General features: G+C 48.5%; 1 protein-coding gene across 1 annotated transcript; it reads left to right on the top strand.

Annotated features, from left to right (window-relative positions):
* Nucleotides 1–41: 41 nt before the first annotated feature.
* On the top strand, nt 42–12,961 carry LOC126011884 (hepatitis A virus cellular receptor 2 homolog). The gene is made up of 7 exons (XM_049775648.1): nt 42–195; nt 2,198–2,542; nt 3,479–3,562; nt 4,053–4,117; nt 6,765–6,888; nt 10,118–10,154; nt 12,820–12,961. The coding sequence occupies exons 1-7, from the start codon at nt 42–44 to the stop codon at nt 12,959–12,961; spliced, it is 951 nt and encodes a 316-aa protein (XP_049631605.1).
* The last annotated feature ends 1,913 nt before the right edge of the window (nt 12,962–14,874 follow it).

The raw sequence follows: 14,874 nt of genomic DNA, 5'->3' as shown, positions 1-14,874 counted from the left end.
GGCTGAGGGGGGGGGGGGCAGAGCACTCTCAGGGGACCACCATGTCCTCCACCCCCAGGCAGTGGCACAGAGACATGCGGCCTGGACCCCTGCTCACTAGTGGGGAGAGCTGTGCTCTGCTTTTTCCTGCAGCCAAGCCCAGGGGTTCACTTCTCCCTTTTGCCTGGGTCCTGCTGTGGATGCTCCAGCTCGTAGGTAAGTAAGTCTGAGCCTGGCCTCTTGGCTGTGGGGACTGTGAGATGCAGAGCCAGAGCCGATAGGGATTGGGGGGTTGTAACAGAAAGATTAGAGGAGGGTGCAGGGGCCAGAGGTGTGAAAGCTGCTGGGATGGGGCTGGAGCCAAAGTCAGTGAATGAGGCTCTCTCGCCTTACATGCAGCTGACTTAGGTTCGGTTCTCAGCATCCCATAGGGTCCCGCAGCACTGTCAGGGGTTATTCCTGAATGCAGAGCCAGGAGTAACTTCTGAACACCACTGGATGTGATCCTGAAACAAAACCAAACAAAAATAAAATTTGGGGATAGCCATGAAGTGGGCTGAGAGGCTGGTGGAACTCTTCCAGGGTCAAGAATAGTGTCGTGGGACCATGAAACTTGTAGATGCCTGGGGAATACAGACCACTCTCACGCACAGTCGGTGGGAGAGGGAAGCTCAGAGGGCCTTGGTGTTCGCTTGTTTTTTGATTTTGGTTTTGGGGCTACATTTGGGGATGGGTGATTAGGGACTACTCCTGACTCTGTGCTTCCTGTTGGTGCTCAGGGAGTCATACATGGTCAGGGCCTGAACCCAGGCCTCCTGCATACATATCATGTGCTGAAACTTGGTTTCTCTCTCCAGTCTCTGATTCTTCTTGTTTTCTTTGGTCTTTTCCTCTGTCTCCTGCTGAGGGACAGAATTGGAGGCACTAACATGATCTTTATCTCTGAGGCTCACCTCCAACTTTATGTTGATCATTTTTATTTTTTTTACGCTAGCGCTTGTAAGGCAGACACCTTACCTCTAGCGCCACCTTCCCGGCCCCATAAAACTTGAATTTTCTTTTTTATTTTTTTTTTGGTTTTTGGGCCACACCCGGTAATGCTCAGGGGTTACTCCTGGCTATGTGCTCAGAAGTTGCTCCTGGCTTGGGGGACCATATGGGACACCGGGGGATCGAACCGCGGTCCGTCCAAGGTTAGCGCAGGCAAGGCAGGCACCTTACCTTTAGCGCCACCACCCGGCCCGTTGATCATTTTTAAACAATAAAGAAAAGTGAGAGTTGGAGTGATAGCACAGCAAGTAGAGCATTTGTCTTGCATGTGGCCAACCCAGGGCCAAACCAGGTTTGATCCCATATGGTTCTCCTGACCCTGCCAAGAGCAACTTTTGAGCATAGAGCCCAGAGCAATCCCTGAGCACTGCCCAGTTTGGCCCAAAAACTGAAAAAAATAAAAATAAAAAGAAAGGAGGGTTTGGAGCTATAGCACAGCAGATAAGGCATTTGCCTTGCATGCAGCTGACCTAGGTTCAATCCCCAGCATCCCAAATGGTTCCCCAAGGGGCCGGAGCAGTGGTGCAGCGGTAGGGCATTTGCCTTGCAAGTGGCTGACCCAAGATGGACCGCAGTTCAATGCCCCGGTGTCCCATATGATCTCCCATTCCTGCTAGGAGTGATTTCTGAGCATATAGCCAGGAATAATTCCTGAGCATCACCAGGTGTGCCCCCCCCCAAAGAAACAAAAAACAAACAAAAATAAATGGTCCCCAAGCTTCCAGGAGTGAATCCTGAGCAAAGATCGAGGAGTAACACCTGACTGCCACTGAGTGTGGCCTCCAAGCCCAAGAACAACAACAATAACATAAAACCCCCCAAAAGGCGCTTGCCTTAACAGCAACTGACCTGAGTTCAATTTCCGGCATCCCAGAGAGTCCCCTGAGTCCTGCCAGGAGGGATTCCTGAGTGCAGTCAGGAATAACCCCTGAGCATTTCTGGTTGTGGCCCAGAACAAAACAACAAAAGAAATGCATGTTGGCAGGCACCAGCCCTGCTCTGAGCTCTCCAGAGCTTTGCCACCCATCTTGTAGGCAGCTTCGCCAGGATTCTGATGCTCCCATGCCTTCCCAGCCAAAAGTCAGGGCCTGGTGAGAGCTCATCTATCCCATTCTTGGCCCCTTCCTGGTGCGGGGCCCCCACCAGTGCTCTCTGCCTCCCTGTTCAGGCTCTGCCATGGAAAGGGAATACAAGGTGGAGCTAGGACGGGATGCCCACCTGCCCTGTGAATACTCTCCTCCCGAGCCACCCACGCCCCTGGTGCCTGTATGCTGGGGCAGGGACGCCTGTCCCCTGAGAGACTGCCAAAAGCTGCTGCTGAGAACCAACGGCAGAAGCGTGCAGCAGAAAGCCCACAGCAGGTACCAGCTAAAGGGCCAGCTCTGCCAAGGAGATGTGTCCCTGACCATCCAGAGCACGTGGCTCAATGACAGTGGCACCTACTGTTGCCGCATCCAGTTCCCAGGACTCATGAATGACAAGAAGGTCATCGTGAAGCTGACTGTCACGCCAGGTGTGTGCCCCCCACAGTGCCTCTGACTCCCCTGTGAGAGAACTGGGAGGTACCCCCAGGCCTAACGATAAGTATGGCCTACCATCAAGGCCACGTTGATGCCACTTCCTCATCAGTGGGGTCTTCAGTAGGGCAGAGGCCAGTGGGGTCAAGGGCATGGAGCCTACTGGGGATGTCTGGAGTCAGGGAGCTGTGGGGCTCCATCCTCCAGTGAGACAAATTGGGGCAGCGGGAGGTTTCCATACAGCTGCTACTTCCCATTTTCCTCTAGTGACCAGAATGCCTGAGAGTGCTTTTGTGCATGTGTGTGTGTGTGGACATCTGTGTGTGCAGCATGCATGCATGTATGAGCATATGTACAAATGGGTGTGCTGCTTTCGAGAGAGTGGGCAGGCATGTGTGGGCTTGTGTGAGTGCATGCACCTGTATATGTGCAGATGTGCGTAGGCATGCAGGTGTATACATGTAGTTGTGCATGTGCACAGGTATGTGTAGGTCTTCAGGGCATGCCTGGGGGTCTATACATGGGCGTGCATGCAGGCATGTATGTGGTCAGGTGGGCAGTTGTGTTCCAGTAGACATGCGTTGTGTGTGTGGACAGGTAGGTGTGTGTATGTAAGAATACGTGTGGGTGTGGCAGAGGTGTTTGTATGTACTTATATGCCTGGGCATATATGTGGATATACAGGTATACATGTGTACTGGCAAATGGAGGTATACATGAGTTTGTAGGCATGTGTGTGCGCAGCTGCATGCATGCAAAGGCATGTGTAGGTGTATACGCATGCAAGCCTATTGTGCATGTGTGTGTGTGTGTGTGTGTGTGTGTGTGTGTGCAGGTATAGGCACATGCAGGTTTACAGGTGTGTGCCTATGGGGGACAGGAGCACAAAGAAGTTTGGGAAGCCTCACTCTCTCTCTGGTTTCTGATGGTAGCTGAGGTCGTCCCTGCCATGACGACGAGTAGCCACTTCACAGACACTTTTCCGTGGGTGCCCAGCACCAAGGGGCCCAGCCCAGGTCAGTGTGAACTGAGGGTAAAGTTGGGCCACCACTAGGTTCTGGGGTGAAGGGTAGGGAAGTTGTTTTCTGGTTTTGTTTTTGTTTATGGGGTACTCCTGGTGATGCTTAGAGACTCCTCCTAGTCGGGCTCAGGACTTACTCCTGGTTAATTGTATACATGGCAAGGGCTGTACCCCCTTTGCTGTCTCTCCACTGCCCCTGGGTATTTTGAACACATGAGGTGGGCCAGACTGCTGATGGTTTTGGTGAAACACACTGGGTGCTGCGGGACTCTGGGGTTCCTTGGAGCATCCTCAGTAATCCTGAATGCTCAGGGGTGTGGAAGGGCGCGTCACTTCCCAGAGAACATGCTGGGTTGGGTCTGTTCCACCAGGAAGCCAATGTGGTCCTCCCTGGGTGAGAGGTGCGGGTGCTTGAGCAGATCACTATGAAGAGTTTAGAGTAAACATCGATGCCTAACTGTTCCATTGGATCTGATTCTTCACAGTGGCAGGGACAGAGACCTTGGGACAACCTCGTGACAAGAATGGGCTGGTAAGTAGCTGTGAGCTGGTATGTGTGCTGGCCAGAGGCTCTTTCTGCCTGCCTTTTCCTCGGGAGGTGTCCCAGATTCCCCCATACCTCAGATACTTTCGGGGGACCATGGTGAGCATGGATGCAAGTGCTGAGACCAAGAGGAACCCTGAGCATTGGTGCTGATCCTTCTGAACCTCCTCCCTCGTACTCAGCTCCCTACAAGCAAACCCTACTTTTCCTCTGTCTGAAATGACTTGTATATTAAGCCCCAACCTGGAGAGTGCAAACCAAGACTCGGTATAGCTGGCTGTGAGTGGAGCAATATTTCAGTGACCCGCCATCGGCCTGCCTAGCATCTGGGGTGGGGGTGGGGGCTCCAGAAAGCGACTTCTGTGGAACCAGCGTAGGTGTTGGAGACCTCACTCGGCCCACCTCCAGCTCTAGAGGCATCCTTTGTCCTTAGCTCACCTCTTGGACTGTGCCCCGTATGCCTGGGACCCTGTACATTGGAAGTTTCTAGAATGGACATTGTTCACTCTCTGTTTAGGATATTTCCCTCTTTAGGGAGCATTCCGTAGCTGTTTCAAAGGGAAACAGTGCTGGAATTAGAGAAACAGGAATTGCTGTGTTTCATTGAAAGATGAAATCGTGGGCCCGAAGAGATAGCACGGCGTTTGCCTTGCAAGCAGCCTATCCAGGACCAAAGGTGGTTGGTTCGAATCCCGGTGTCCCACATGGTCCCCCGTGCCTGCCAGGAGCTATTTCTGAGCAGACAGCCAGGAGTAACCCCTGAGCACCGCTGGGTGTGGCCCAAAAACCAAAAAAAAAAAAAAAATGAAATTGTCTCATTGGAAGATTGGCAGGGGTCTTTTGTGTTTTTGTTTTTTTTTTGTTTTTTGTTTTTTTTTGTTTTTGTTTTTGGGCCACACCCGTCGGTGCTCAGGGGTTACTCCTGGCTGTCTGCTCAGAAATAGCTCCTGGCAGACACGGGGGACCATATGGGACATGGGGATTCGAAGCTGCTTGCAAGGCAAACGCCGCTGTGCTATCTCTCCAGGCCCATGTTCTTTTTGTTTGTTTGTTTGTTTTGTTTTGTGTTTTGGTTCAAACCTGGTGGCACTTAGGGGTTACTCCTGGCTTTGTGCTCAGAAGTTGCTCCTGGGAACTGGAGAGATAGCATGGAGGTGCGCGTTTGCCTTGCATGCAGAAGGATGGTAGTTCGAATCCCGGCATCCCATAAGGTTCCCCGAGCCTGCCAGGAGCAATTTTTGAGCATAGAAGCAGGAGTAACCCCTGAGAGCTTCAGGGTGTGATCCCCCCCCCCCCCAAAAAAAAAGAAGTTGCTCCTGGCAGGCTCAGGGAACCAGATGGGATGCCAGAAATCAAACCGAAGTCTATCCAGGGTTGGCCTCGTGCAAGGCAAACGCCGTACAGCTGTGCTATCACTCCAGTCACTTGGGGAACCATATGGGATGCCAGGGATTGAATCCAGGTCAGCTGTGTGCAAGACAAATGCCCTATCCCCTGTGCTATTGCTCTGACCCATGATGGGCAATTATTGAATGCCACAGGAATTCCAACAGTAGCCAAAGCAGCTCCTGCGGGGCTAGGAACAGACACCAGCATTGGATTTACTCTGTCACTTTGTTTTTCTGGGTTTGTATTTGGGCCACATTCTGTTTCTGCTGGAGGACCAAGCAGTACTGCTATAATCACCCCTGGAGCTATCACTTTTTCTTTTTCTTTTTCTTTTTGGTGGTGATTTTTGGGTCACACCCAGTGGCACTCAGGAGCTACTCTTGCCTCTGTGCTCAGAAATCACTCCTGGCAGGCTCGAGGACCATATGGAAATCAAACCCGGATAGATCCTGACTCAGTAGCATGCAAGGCAAATGTCCTACCACTTGTACTATCTTTCCAGTCCTGTCTCACTTCTTTTTTTGCCTTTTTTTTTACTTCTTTTTTAAATTTAATTTTATATTATTTTATTTCTGGTTTTTGGGCCACACCTAGCAGTTCTCAGGGGTCACTCCTGTCTCTACACTTAGAGAAACGCCATTTAGCGATACACTATATGGTGTTCAGGGGAACCATAAGAAATGCCAAGGATAGAATCTGGGTTTGCTGTGTGCAAGACAAGTAAGTGCCTTCCTCATGTCACAACTCCAACATTATCACTCCAACCCTTTACTTCTTTTTTGCTCTAATCCTACATGACAGTGACAGCACTGAGATTAGGATCCAGAACCCAAAATGCTGGCTCTGAACTGGAAATTAAAAAATAATTTTTTTAGTTGTTGGGTCATACCTGGTGATGCTCAGAAATCAATCCTTGGTGGTGCTTTGGGGACCAGATGGGATGCTAGAATTTGAACCCAGATTTACTACATGTAAGGCAACACCCTCCCTGCTGTAGTATTGTTCCAGTTCTAAAATTGACATATTTTTCTTCTGAAAATCGTTGTCTCATTGGAACACCTAACATTGACCCCCTTGGGCCTCCCCAAAATGCACAGGCTTTCTCTCCAAAGTCCTGTCCTGTTGGGGTGAGGCACACGTTACTGAGAGGGCCTCATTCAGCACCTGGGTCCCTTGTGGAATGATTTACAGTTTCTAAGTCCTGTCTGGAGTGGCTCTACTGCTCTCTGTCCTCCTGACCCTGGTTCTCTTGGTGTTTCCACAGCGAGGGGCCAAAACCAATGAGCCACTAGACACCAGCACCACCCCACGGACAGCCATCTACGTTGGAAGCAGCATCTCAGCTGGGCTAGCACTGCTCCTGATCCTCAGTGTGGTCATATTCAAATGTGAGTGGTCATTGCACATGGCTGCTCCTCCCTCTCTGCAAGGCCTTGAGAAAAGCCCAATGGGCTGAGTACAGACTTGCCTACAAGAGGACTGGTCTCAGGGTCATCCTCCTTTTGAGCACTGGGAGTGACCCTTGAGCACTGAACTGCCTTAGTCCCTGAGCACTGCTAGGTATCCCCCTCCCCTGCTTTTCAAAAAGAAGCTTAGGCCATAGTGATAGTACAGCGGGCAGGGTGGGGATTTTGGTTTGGTTTGGGTTTTGGACCACACCCAGTGATGCTGGGGGCAGGGGGGTCACTCCTCGGGTCTACACATAGGAATTACTCCTAGAGATGCTCTGGGGAGCATCTAAAATGTTAGCAATTGAACCCGGGTCAACTGCGAGCAAGGCAAGTGCCCTGCCCAAGTGCTCTGGCCCCTGAGTTGGTAGGGCATAGTCAACTCTGGTTTGATCCAGCACTCAATATGGACCTCCAAACTTGTCACAAGGGATCCCTGAGCACAGAGCCAAGAGTAAGTCCTGAGCACTACTGGGTGTGATCCAAAAACAAAGTGGGGGGGGGGGGATTAGCTTGTTTGTCTACTGAAAGTAAATGTCTGGTTTGGGGTTGACATGCAGCCCGTTGAAATGTGGGGGTTGCTTCTGGTGGTAGAGACCCAGGGAGTCCTGGGCCTCAAACTTCCACCTGAAGTATGTGCTCAAGCCTTCCTTGACCCTCCAAAGCTGATTAGATGAAAATAATCCTAGCTAATTTTTCTTCTTTTTCTTTTTGGCTTTTGGGGCCATACCCAGCGATATTGAGTGTTGATGAGTGGCCCTGTGCTCAGGGGATCATTCATGGTTGTGCTCAGGGAACCCTAAGATATAGTGGGGATCCAACCCAGGTCAGGTGCCTGCATGGCAAGCACCGTCCCCTCTGTACTGTCCCTGTGGTCTAATCCTAGTTGGCTTTCATCCTTGCTTGCCACGCAGCTGTTTTTTTGTTTGTTTGTTTGTTTGTTTTTGGGGCCACACCAAGGGATGTTCAAGGCTTATTCCTGGCTCTAGACTTTACAATCCCTGCTGGCTGAGTGGCTGGCTGGGGAGAGACTTTGCTTTTGCCTTTTTCACTCTGGAGAAGCCTGCAGTCTCTCTTGAACACATACTTCCTCGTTCTCTCCCCTCAAATCTTTCTAAGTAAGTTTCCATATAAAACCTATTTTGCTTCACAGACACACAAAAGGTCCTGACTGACAGCTAAAATATAAAAAAAATTTAGGGGCCGGAGAGATAGCATAGCAGTAGGGTGTTTGCCTTGCATGCAACACATTCAAGACAGATGGTGGCTCAAATCCTGGCACCCCATATTATCTCCTGAGCCTGCCAGGAGTGATTTCTGAGCACACAATCAGGAGTAACCCAGGGATGCTGCCAGGTGTGACCCCAAAGCCAAAAAAAAAAAAAAAAAAAAAAAAAAGAAAAGAGAAGAAAGAAAGAAAAGCTTATTGGAAGATAGAAAAGAAAGGAACTCCCAGCCAAGGAGGAACTTAGTATGGGGCTGAAGTAAGGAGTCTTTGTAGGTACTTTTTAATGAAAACTGGGTTCTTTGTGTTCCTTATCTAGAGACCAGATTCTTCCCAAAAATGTGAGCTATATTTGGCTTAAGAGAACAGATTGGCAAATTTGTTCTGCTCAGATAAGACAAATAGTTTGTATGTATTTGTATTTCCACTTAGGATATGTGGTTGTCTCTTGATTTAGGGCCTTTTAGGCTCTTAATTTGACCATCTGTCCAGGTATTTGTATTTGCATGTTACCACTGGGTCTCCTGTGAGTCTAAGAACTGGGAGAAAAACAAAACAAAACAAAACACTGGGACAGAGTTGATAATCATGGAACAGTATAAGCTACCCAGCCTCAGAGTTTGCAGAAATGTTTGAAATGTAGAATTAAGTAGCACCGATAGGCTGGGGAAACTGAGGCTTTCTCTTTCACTGTTTTCTCAAGAGATCTCTTTAGAGGTATGTGAAATCCTTTTCACCCAGACCATGGCCAGGTTCATCCTGGTCCTTAGCTCACAAAGGACTTTCTGAATTATTTATTTTATTTTATTTATTATTTCTGGGGGAGTTTTGGGGCCACACCTAGCAGTGCTCAGAGGTTACTCTTGGCTTTGCACTAAGGAATTACTTCAGGCAGAGCTGGGGTAGGCCCTGGGTAGGCCTTATGCAATGCAAACACCTACTAGCTATACTATCACTCTGGCCTATCTTACTATTTTGTTGTTGTTGTTGTTGTTTTGGGGTCATACCCATGGTGCTTAGAGCTAGTTACTGGTTCTACATTCAGGGATCACTCCTTGAGGAGCTCATGTTGGATGTCATGGATTGAATCCTGGTTGGCTGTGTGCAAGGCAAAACACACTACCTTCTGTACTGTCTCTCTCTTTCCTTTTCTGAGTTATTTATTTATTAAATTGTGAAAGGGGCGAGAGCGATAGCACAGTGGTAGGATGTTTATCTTGTATGCAGCCAACAAAGGACGGACCTGGGTTCAATTCCGGGCATCCCATATGGTCTCTTGAGCCTGCCAGGAGCGATTTCTGAGCAAAGAGGCAGGAGTAACCCCTGAGCATTTCCAGGTGTGGCACCAACCCCCCCCCCCAAATATTATGGAAGGGCTGGAGCGACAACACATTGGGTGGACATTTGCTTGCATGTGTCAGACTTGGGTTTGATTCCTAGCATCCCATAATGTGTCTGAAACTCATTTATGAGTACTATCATGTGTGGCCCCCACAAAAAATAAGTAAAAATAAAATTCATGAAAGATTGATTTATAGGGAAATACAGTAATTTTGTCCACAAAAAAATAAAAAACATAAATGCTTGGGGCCAGAGTAGTAGTACAGCAGGTAGAATGCTGCCTACCCAGGTATTTGCATGATACCCAGCATCCTATATAGTTCCCAGCACACTGCCAGAAGAGATTCCTGAGTGCAGAGCCAGGAGTAACCCCTAAGTATTTCCAATTGTGGTCTCAAAACTCAAACAACACCATAAATGCTAAAGATACTTGTTCGAAAGAAGGACATACCTGGCATTGTTCAGGGCCTACTTCCAGTTCTCTATTTAGGAATCACTTCTTACGGTGCCCATCATAGCACTGGAGTCAGTTGCCTGCTAGGCAAGGCTTTGTATTATCCCCTGAAAGCATTGCTAACAGTTTTCTCCCCTTTTCTTGCCTAGGTTATTCTCATCAGAAAGAGAAGTTACAGAATTCCAGGTAAGAAGATAAAGTAGGAAACCAGGGGACCCTCAATACTCCTTACTTGCTTTGCCCATTGATACCTGGCTGTGCTCAGGGCTTATTCCTGGCTGTGAGCAGAGAGTGTGGGGTGGGGGAGGGGACAACATCTGAAGCTTAGGGTGCTAGCAAGGCCCCTGTACTGAGGCCCCTTACCAGCGAAGTACTTAATTTCTACCCCTAGTCTTTCTCTCCAGCACTCTCCCTCCTTCCCTGCTCTTTGTTCTCAGAAGTCCTGTTGGAGGCTCCGAACAAGCCTGCTTGTCCTTTTGCTCCAGGCTGAGATTTATGTAATGCAAATTTGACATTCTTCTTTCTTACAATCTGATCTCCTAAGGCTTCCTTAGCCCTGGAGTTATGAGAGAGAATGAAATCTCCTGACCTAGAGGAAAAGCTTATCTGTTTCTATAGCAATGTTTTGGTTTTGCTCAGTGAATTGACCCTTAGAGAAAGGACCATCTAGTACTTCTGGGCTCTGGATATGGGAGGTCACTGTCACTGAAGGAGTATTAGGAACTCCAAATCTGCTCAAGGTCAACAACATCCTGGAGCCAATCAATTGGGTTGGAGAGAAAGTACACCAGATAAGGCACTTGGTTTGCATGTAGCCAACTTGGGTTCAAGCCCTGGCATCCCATTATGAAACTCCAGAACTCAGGATCTGCCACCCAAAAGACCACCAGGGAGAAAGGCAGTAAAGTCAATGCAAGGGCGTTTATTCCAGCAAGCTGGGATCCGACATCTAAGAATTGAGAACCCACAGGCCAGAGCGGTGGTGCAAACTGTAGGGGGTTTGCCTTGCATGAGCTAATCTAGGACTGACGGAGCTTAGATCTCTCAGCAGCCCCCAAGCCAGGAGCGATTCCTGAGCACATAGCCAGGGCGGGTTCCCTGCCTCTATGTATCGATCTTTTTAAAATGATTGGTCCTTAATGCAAAGCTGGGCTAGGATTGGTTGTAGTTTAAGTGTAGAATAACATCAGACAACCGGTTATGGGGGACTATCACTCAGTGAGGAGTGATCAGGCATCTCCAGATCCAGGGTGCATTGTTACTTGGCTACCTGTCCACTGCTGTTTGGCCTCCAATATCTGACCAGGAGGCCAATTCCTTGAATATCTCCTTAGGGTCCAGTTCCAGGAACTGGCTGTTCTTTTGAGGCCTGGTTTTCATACTTTAAAACTACAGCCTGTCATGAATGGCTGCACTTAGGTTCACAGCAAAGCTAATATATATATATATTTGGTTTTTAAGCAACACCTGGCAGCGCACAGGGGTCACTCCTGGCTCTGTGCTCAGAACTTACTTCTGTCAGGTTCAGAGGACCATATGGCATGCTGGAGTTCATACCTGGGTCCGTCCAGGGTCGGCAGCATGCAAGGCAAATGCCCTACCATTGTGCTATCACTCTGGCTCCTCTAATTAATTTCTAAACCAGACTTTGGATTCTAATATCATATGGTCCTTTGAACACTGCCAGGAGTAACTTGTGAGCACAGAGCCAGGTATAACCTGTGAGCATTGCCATCTGTGCCCCCCAAACAATCAAACAAACAAAAAGGAAAAAAGAAAAAGAATCCTTGAGGATGAGACCTAAACATAGTTTTCCGGCAATGCTAACATGCAGAATTGATGAAGTACTGTTGGCTATCTTGGTCTTGATTAATTCCTAGCTACACATGCTACCTTCCTTCCTCCTTTCCCATGCCCCAGTTTCAATTTCAAATTAATGGACCTGGAGTTTTCTAGACTTTAATGATACTTGATATATGGATTAAAAATAAAATAGATCATGAGGCCAGAGAGATAGTATGGCAGGTAGGGGCACTTGCCTTGCATATAGACAACTTGGATTCCATCTCCAGCATTCCATGGTCCCCTGAGTCCTGCCAGGTGCAATCCCTGAGCACAGAGCCAGGAGTAACCCCTGAGTGCTATCTGGTGTGGTCCAAAAACAAAACAAAATGAATTTATATATATATATATATATATATATATATATATATATATATATATATACACAAATGACTGTCCCTTGAAAACTAAACTACCAGTATTTATTTCCTTCCTTCCTTCCTTCCTTCCTTCCTTCCTTCCTTCCTTCCTTCCTTCCTTCCTTCCTTCCTTCCTTCCTTCCTTCCTTCCTTCCTTCCTTCCTTCCTTCCTTCTTTCTTCCTTGCATATGGCTGACTGGGGTTCCATCCCTGATACTCTAGGGTCCTCTGAACCTACCAGGAGTGATCCCTTAGTGCAGAGCCAGAAGTATGCCCTGAGTATCACCAGATATGGCCTCTAAGCAAAACAAAAGAAAATGACTGATAGGGGCCAAAAGGGCACTTTCCTTGCATATGGAAGACCTAGGTTCAATTCTCTGGCATCCCATTTGGTCTCCTGTGCCCAGAATGTTACGTTTAATTTATTATTTCTTTGTAGTGATGCCACAAAATGAATTTTATATATATATATATATATATATATATATATATATATATATATATATATATATATATATATATATGTCTGCTCATGTACCGGTGTGAGGGCCCAACTTGGGAATGGGGGAACAGACACATGAGCTGGCATATTTGCCCCATAACTGACTGTCCCAGAAAGTGCGGGACTCAGTGTCCACATCTTTCCACAGGCTCATCACATTATCGGAAGACCCCCCAACAGGCCTGGTCAACAGGATGCACTCAGAAGAGAACATTTATGTCATTGAAGAGAATGTGTATGAGATGGAGAACCCTGAAGAACATTCCTCCTCTGTCACCCCAGGCCATTAGCCTGATGCTTCCTCAGAGCAGCGCACTTTGACCTTTTCCTTTCGTTTGGTTTTTAGTCAGCCTCATGCTGGTCAAACACCCTTCCCACTATGCTTTTTCAGGCAATTTCCCCCAAAAGTTGGGAGCTCAGTTAGGCCCTGATTCTCTTCCGTCATGGAGCACCATCCAGGCCTTGTTTCCAGAGCCAGGGGACAAGCCTCTCCCATGGTGCAATTTGGTCAACCTGTTTGTTTCCAGAAGTCTCACTGGGGCGCCCTGGGGACTGTGGTATTTGGGCCATAGCCTGAGTGGGCCACTGCTGGCTATCTTTGTGTAACTCTGCCCAGAGGGTTCTTTTGCAGAATGGGAGGCCAGGAGCTCTCCTACTGTAAAGCTAACTGTGTTTGCCGGGGTATGATTTTTTTTTGTTGTTTTGTTCTTTTGAGGCCACACCTGGCAGCGCTCAGGGGTTACTCCTGGCTCTGCGCTTGGAAATCACTCTTGACAGGCACAGGGGACCATACAGGATGCAGGGATTGAACCGGGGTTCATCCCAGGCCAGCAGCATGCGAGGCAAATGCCTTGCCTCTGTGGTATTGCTCTGGCCCCAGGGATTACCAGGCAGGTACTATTGGATTGGTGGCTTTGACCCCCTCAAAGATTGTGATTGTACAGCAATGGTTGGAGGCAAGGATAGGCACTGCTCTGGGGTAACTGGGATATCCTGCACGGTGCTTGGAATCCTTGGTGTTCAGGTGCATACATCCATCTGGGTATTGATTGGAAAGAATCAGACAATGGGGTGGAATGGGGAGAGGCTGGAGAAAAATACAGCAGGTGGGACATTTACCTTCCACCCTGCCTACCAGAGTTCAATCCTTGGCACCCCATAGGGTCCCCTGGGCACCAGCACCAGGAGAAATTCCTGAGCATAGAGCCAGGAGTCAGGAGTCACCCCAGATCATTGCTGGGTGTGCCCCCAAACAAAAAAGAACCAAGCAAGGGGAATGTGAGATGTTTCAGTAGCTCAGCAGCTTCTGGTGCTGTTCTCTACCTGCCAGAACTCAGAATGATGCTGGTCCTTGGGGCCTGTAGTTGATGTAATAGGAAGAAGGATTCTTTTCAGTCTTAAATTCAGTGAACTTTTTCTGGGGGGTACTGAATTCAACTCAGATATAATTTTAATGCCCAGAATTAAGACGGCAGAGAAGAAAACAGACAAAAGAAATAAAAGGACACTCAGAACTGCTCTTACAGTGAGGCTGGAGTGAAAGTTTCCATGGGTATGGTACTTTCTTTGATGTGGCTGACCTGAGGTCGATTCTCAGGACCTCAGATGACCCCCTGAACCTCACCAAGAATATTCACAGGAGTATGCCCTAAGTACTGCTAGGTGTGGCCCAAAAAGTCAGAAAGAATATGATAAATATAAAGGTTTTCAAGGACCAGAGAGTTGGCTCAAGGGCAGAGCATAAGCAAGAGGTTCAGTTTTGATCCCAAGCACTTCATGGTTTCCTGAGCACAAAGCAAGGAGTAGCCCCTGAGCATGGCTGTATGTGTTTGGTCTCTAACCCAAGAAAACCAGAGAGGAGGGGCTGGCGAGGTGGTGCTAGAGGTAAGGTGTCTGCCTTGCAAGCGCTAGCCAAGGAAAGGACCACGGTTCGTTCCCCTGGTGTCCCATATGGTCACCCCAAGCCAGGAGCAATTTCTGAGCGCTTAGCCAGGAGTGACCCCTGAGCATCAAACCCCTGGCCGAAAAACCAAAAAAAAAAAAATAAAGGGGTCAGAGAGATAGCATGAAGGTAGGGCATTTGCCTTGCATGCAGAAGGACAGGGGTTCGAATCCCAGCATCCCATATGGCCCCCCCCCCCCCCCGAGCCTGCCAGGAACAATTTCTGAGTGTAGAGCCAGGAGGAACCCCTGAGCGCTACTG

This window comes from Suncus etruscus, chromosome 6 (genome assembly GCF_024139225.1).
Source record: "Suncus etruscus isolate mSunEtr1 chromosome 6, mSunEtr1.pri.cur, whole genome shotgun sequence".
NCBI classification, from domain to species: Eukaryota; Metazoa; Chordata; class Mammalia; order Eulipotyphla; family Soricidae; genus Suncus; species Suncus etruscus.
This window is presented reverse-complemented; position numbering and strand designations above follow the sequence as displayed.

Excerpts from the sequence above, each read along its gene's own strand:
- LOC126011884 (XM_049775648.1), top strand. The coding sequence starts at position 42 with ATGTCCTCCACCCCCAGGCAGTGGCACAGAGACATGCGGCCTGGACCC. Across the intron at positions 3,563-4,052 it reads CACCAAGGGGCCCAGCCCAG|TGGCAGGGACAGAGACCTTG; the intron begins GTCAGTGTGAAC and ends GATTCTTCACAG. Across the intron at positions 4,118-6,764 it reads TGGTAAGTAGCTGTGAGCTG|CGAGGGGCCAAAACCAATGA; the intron begins GTATGTGTGCTG and ends GTGTTTCCACAG.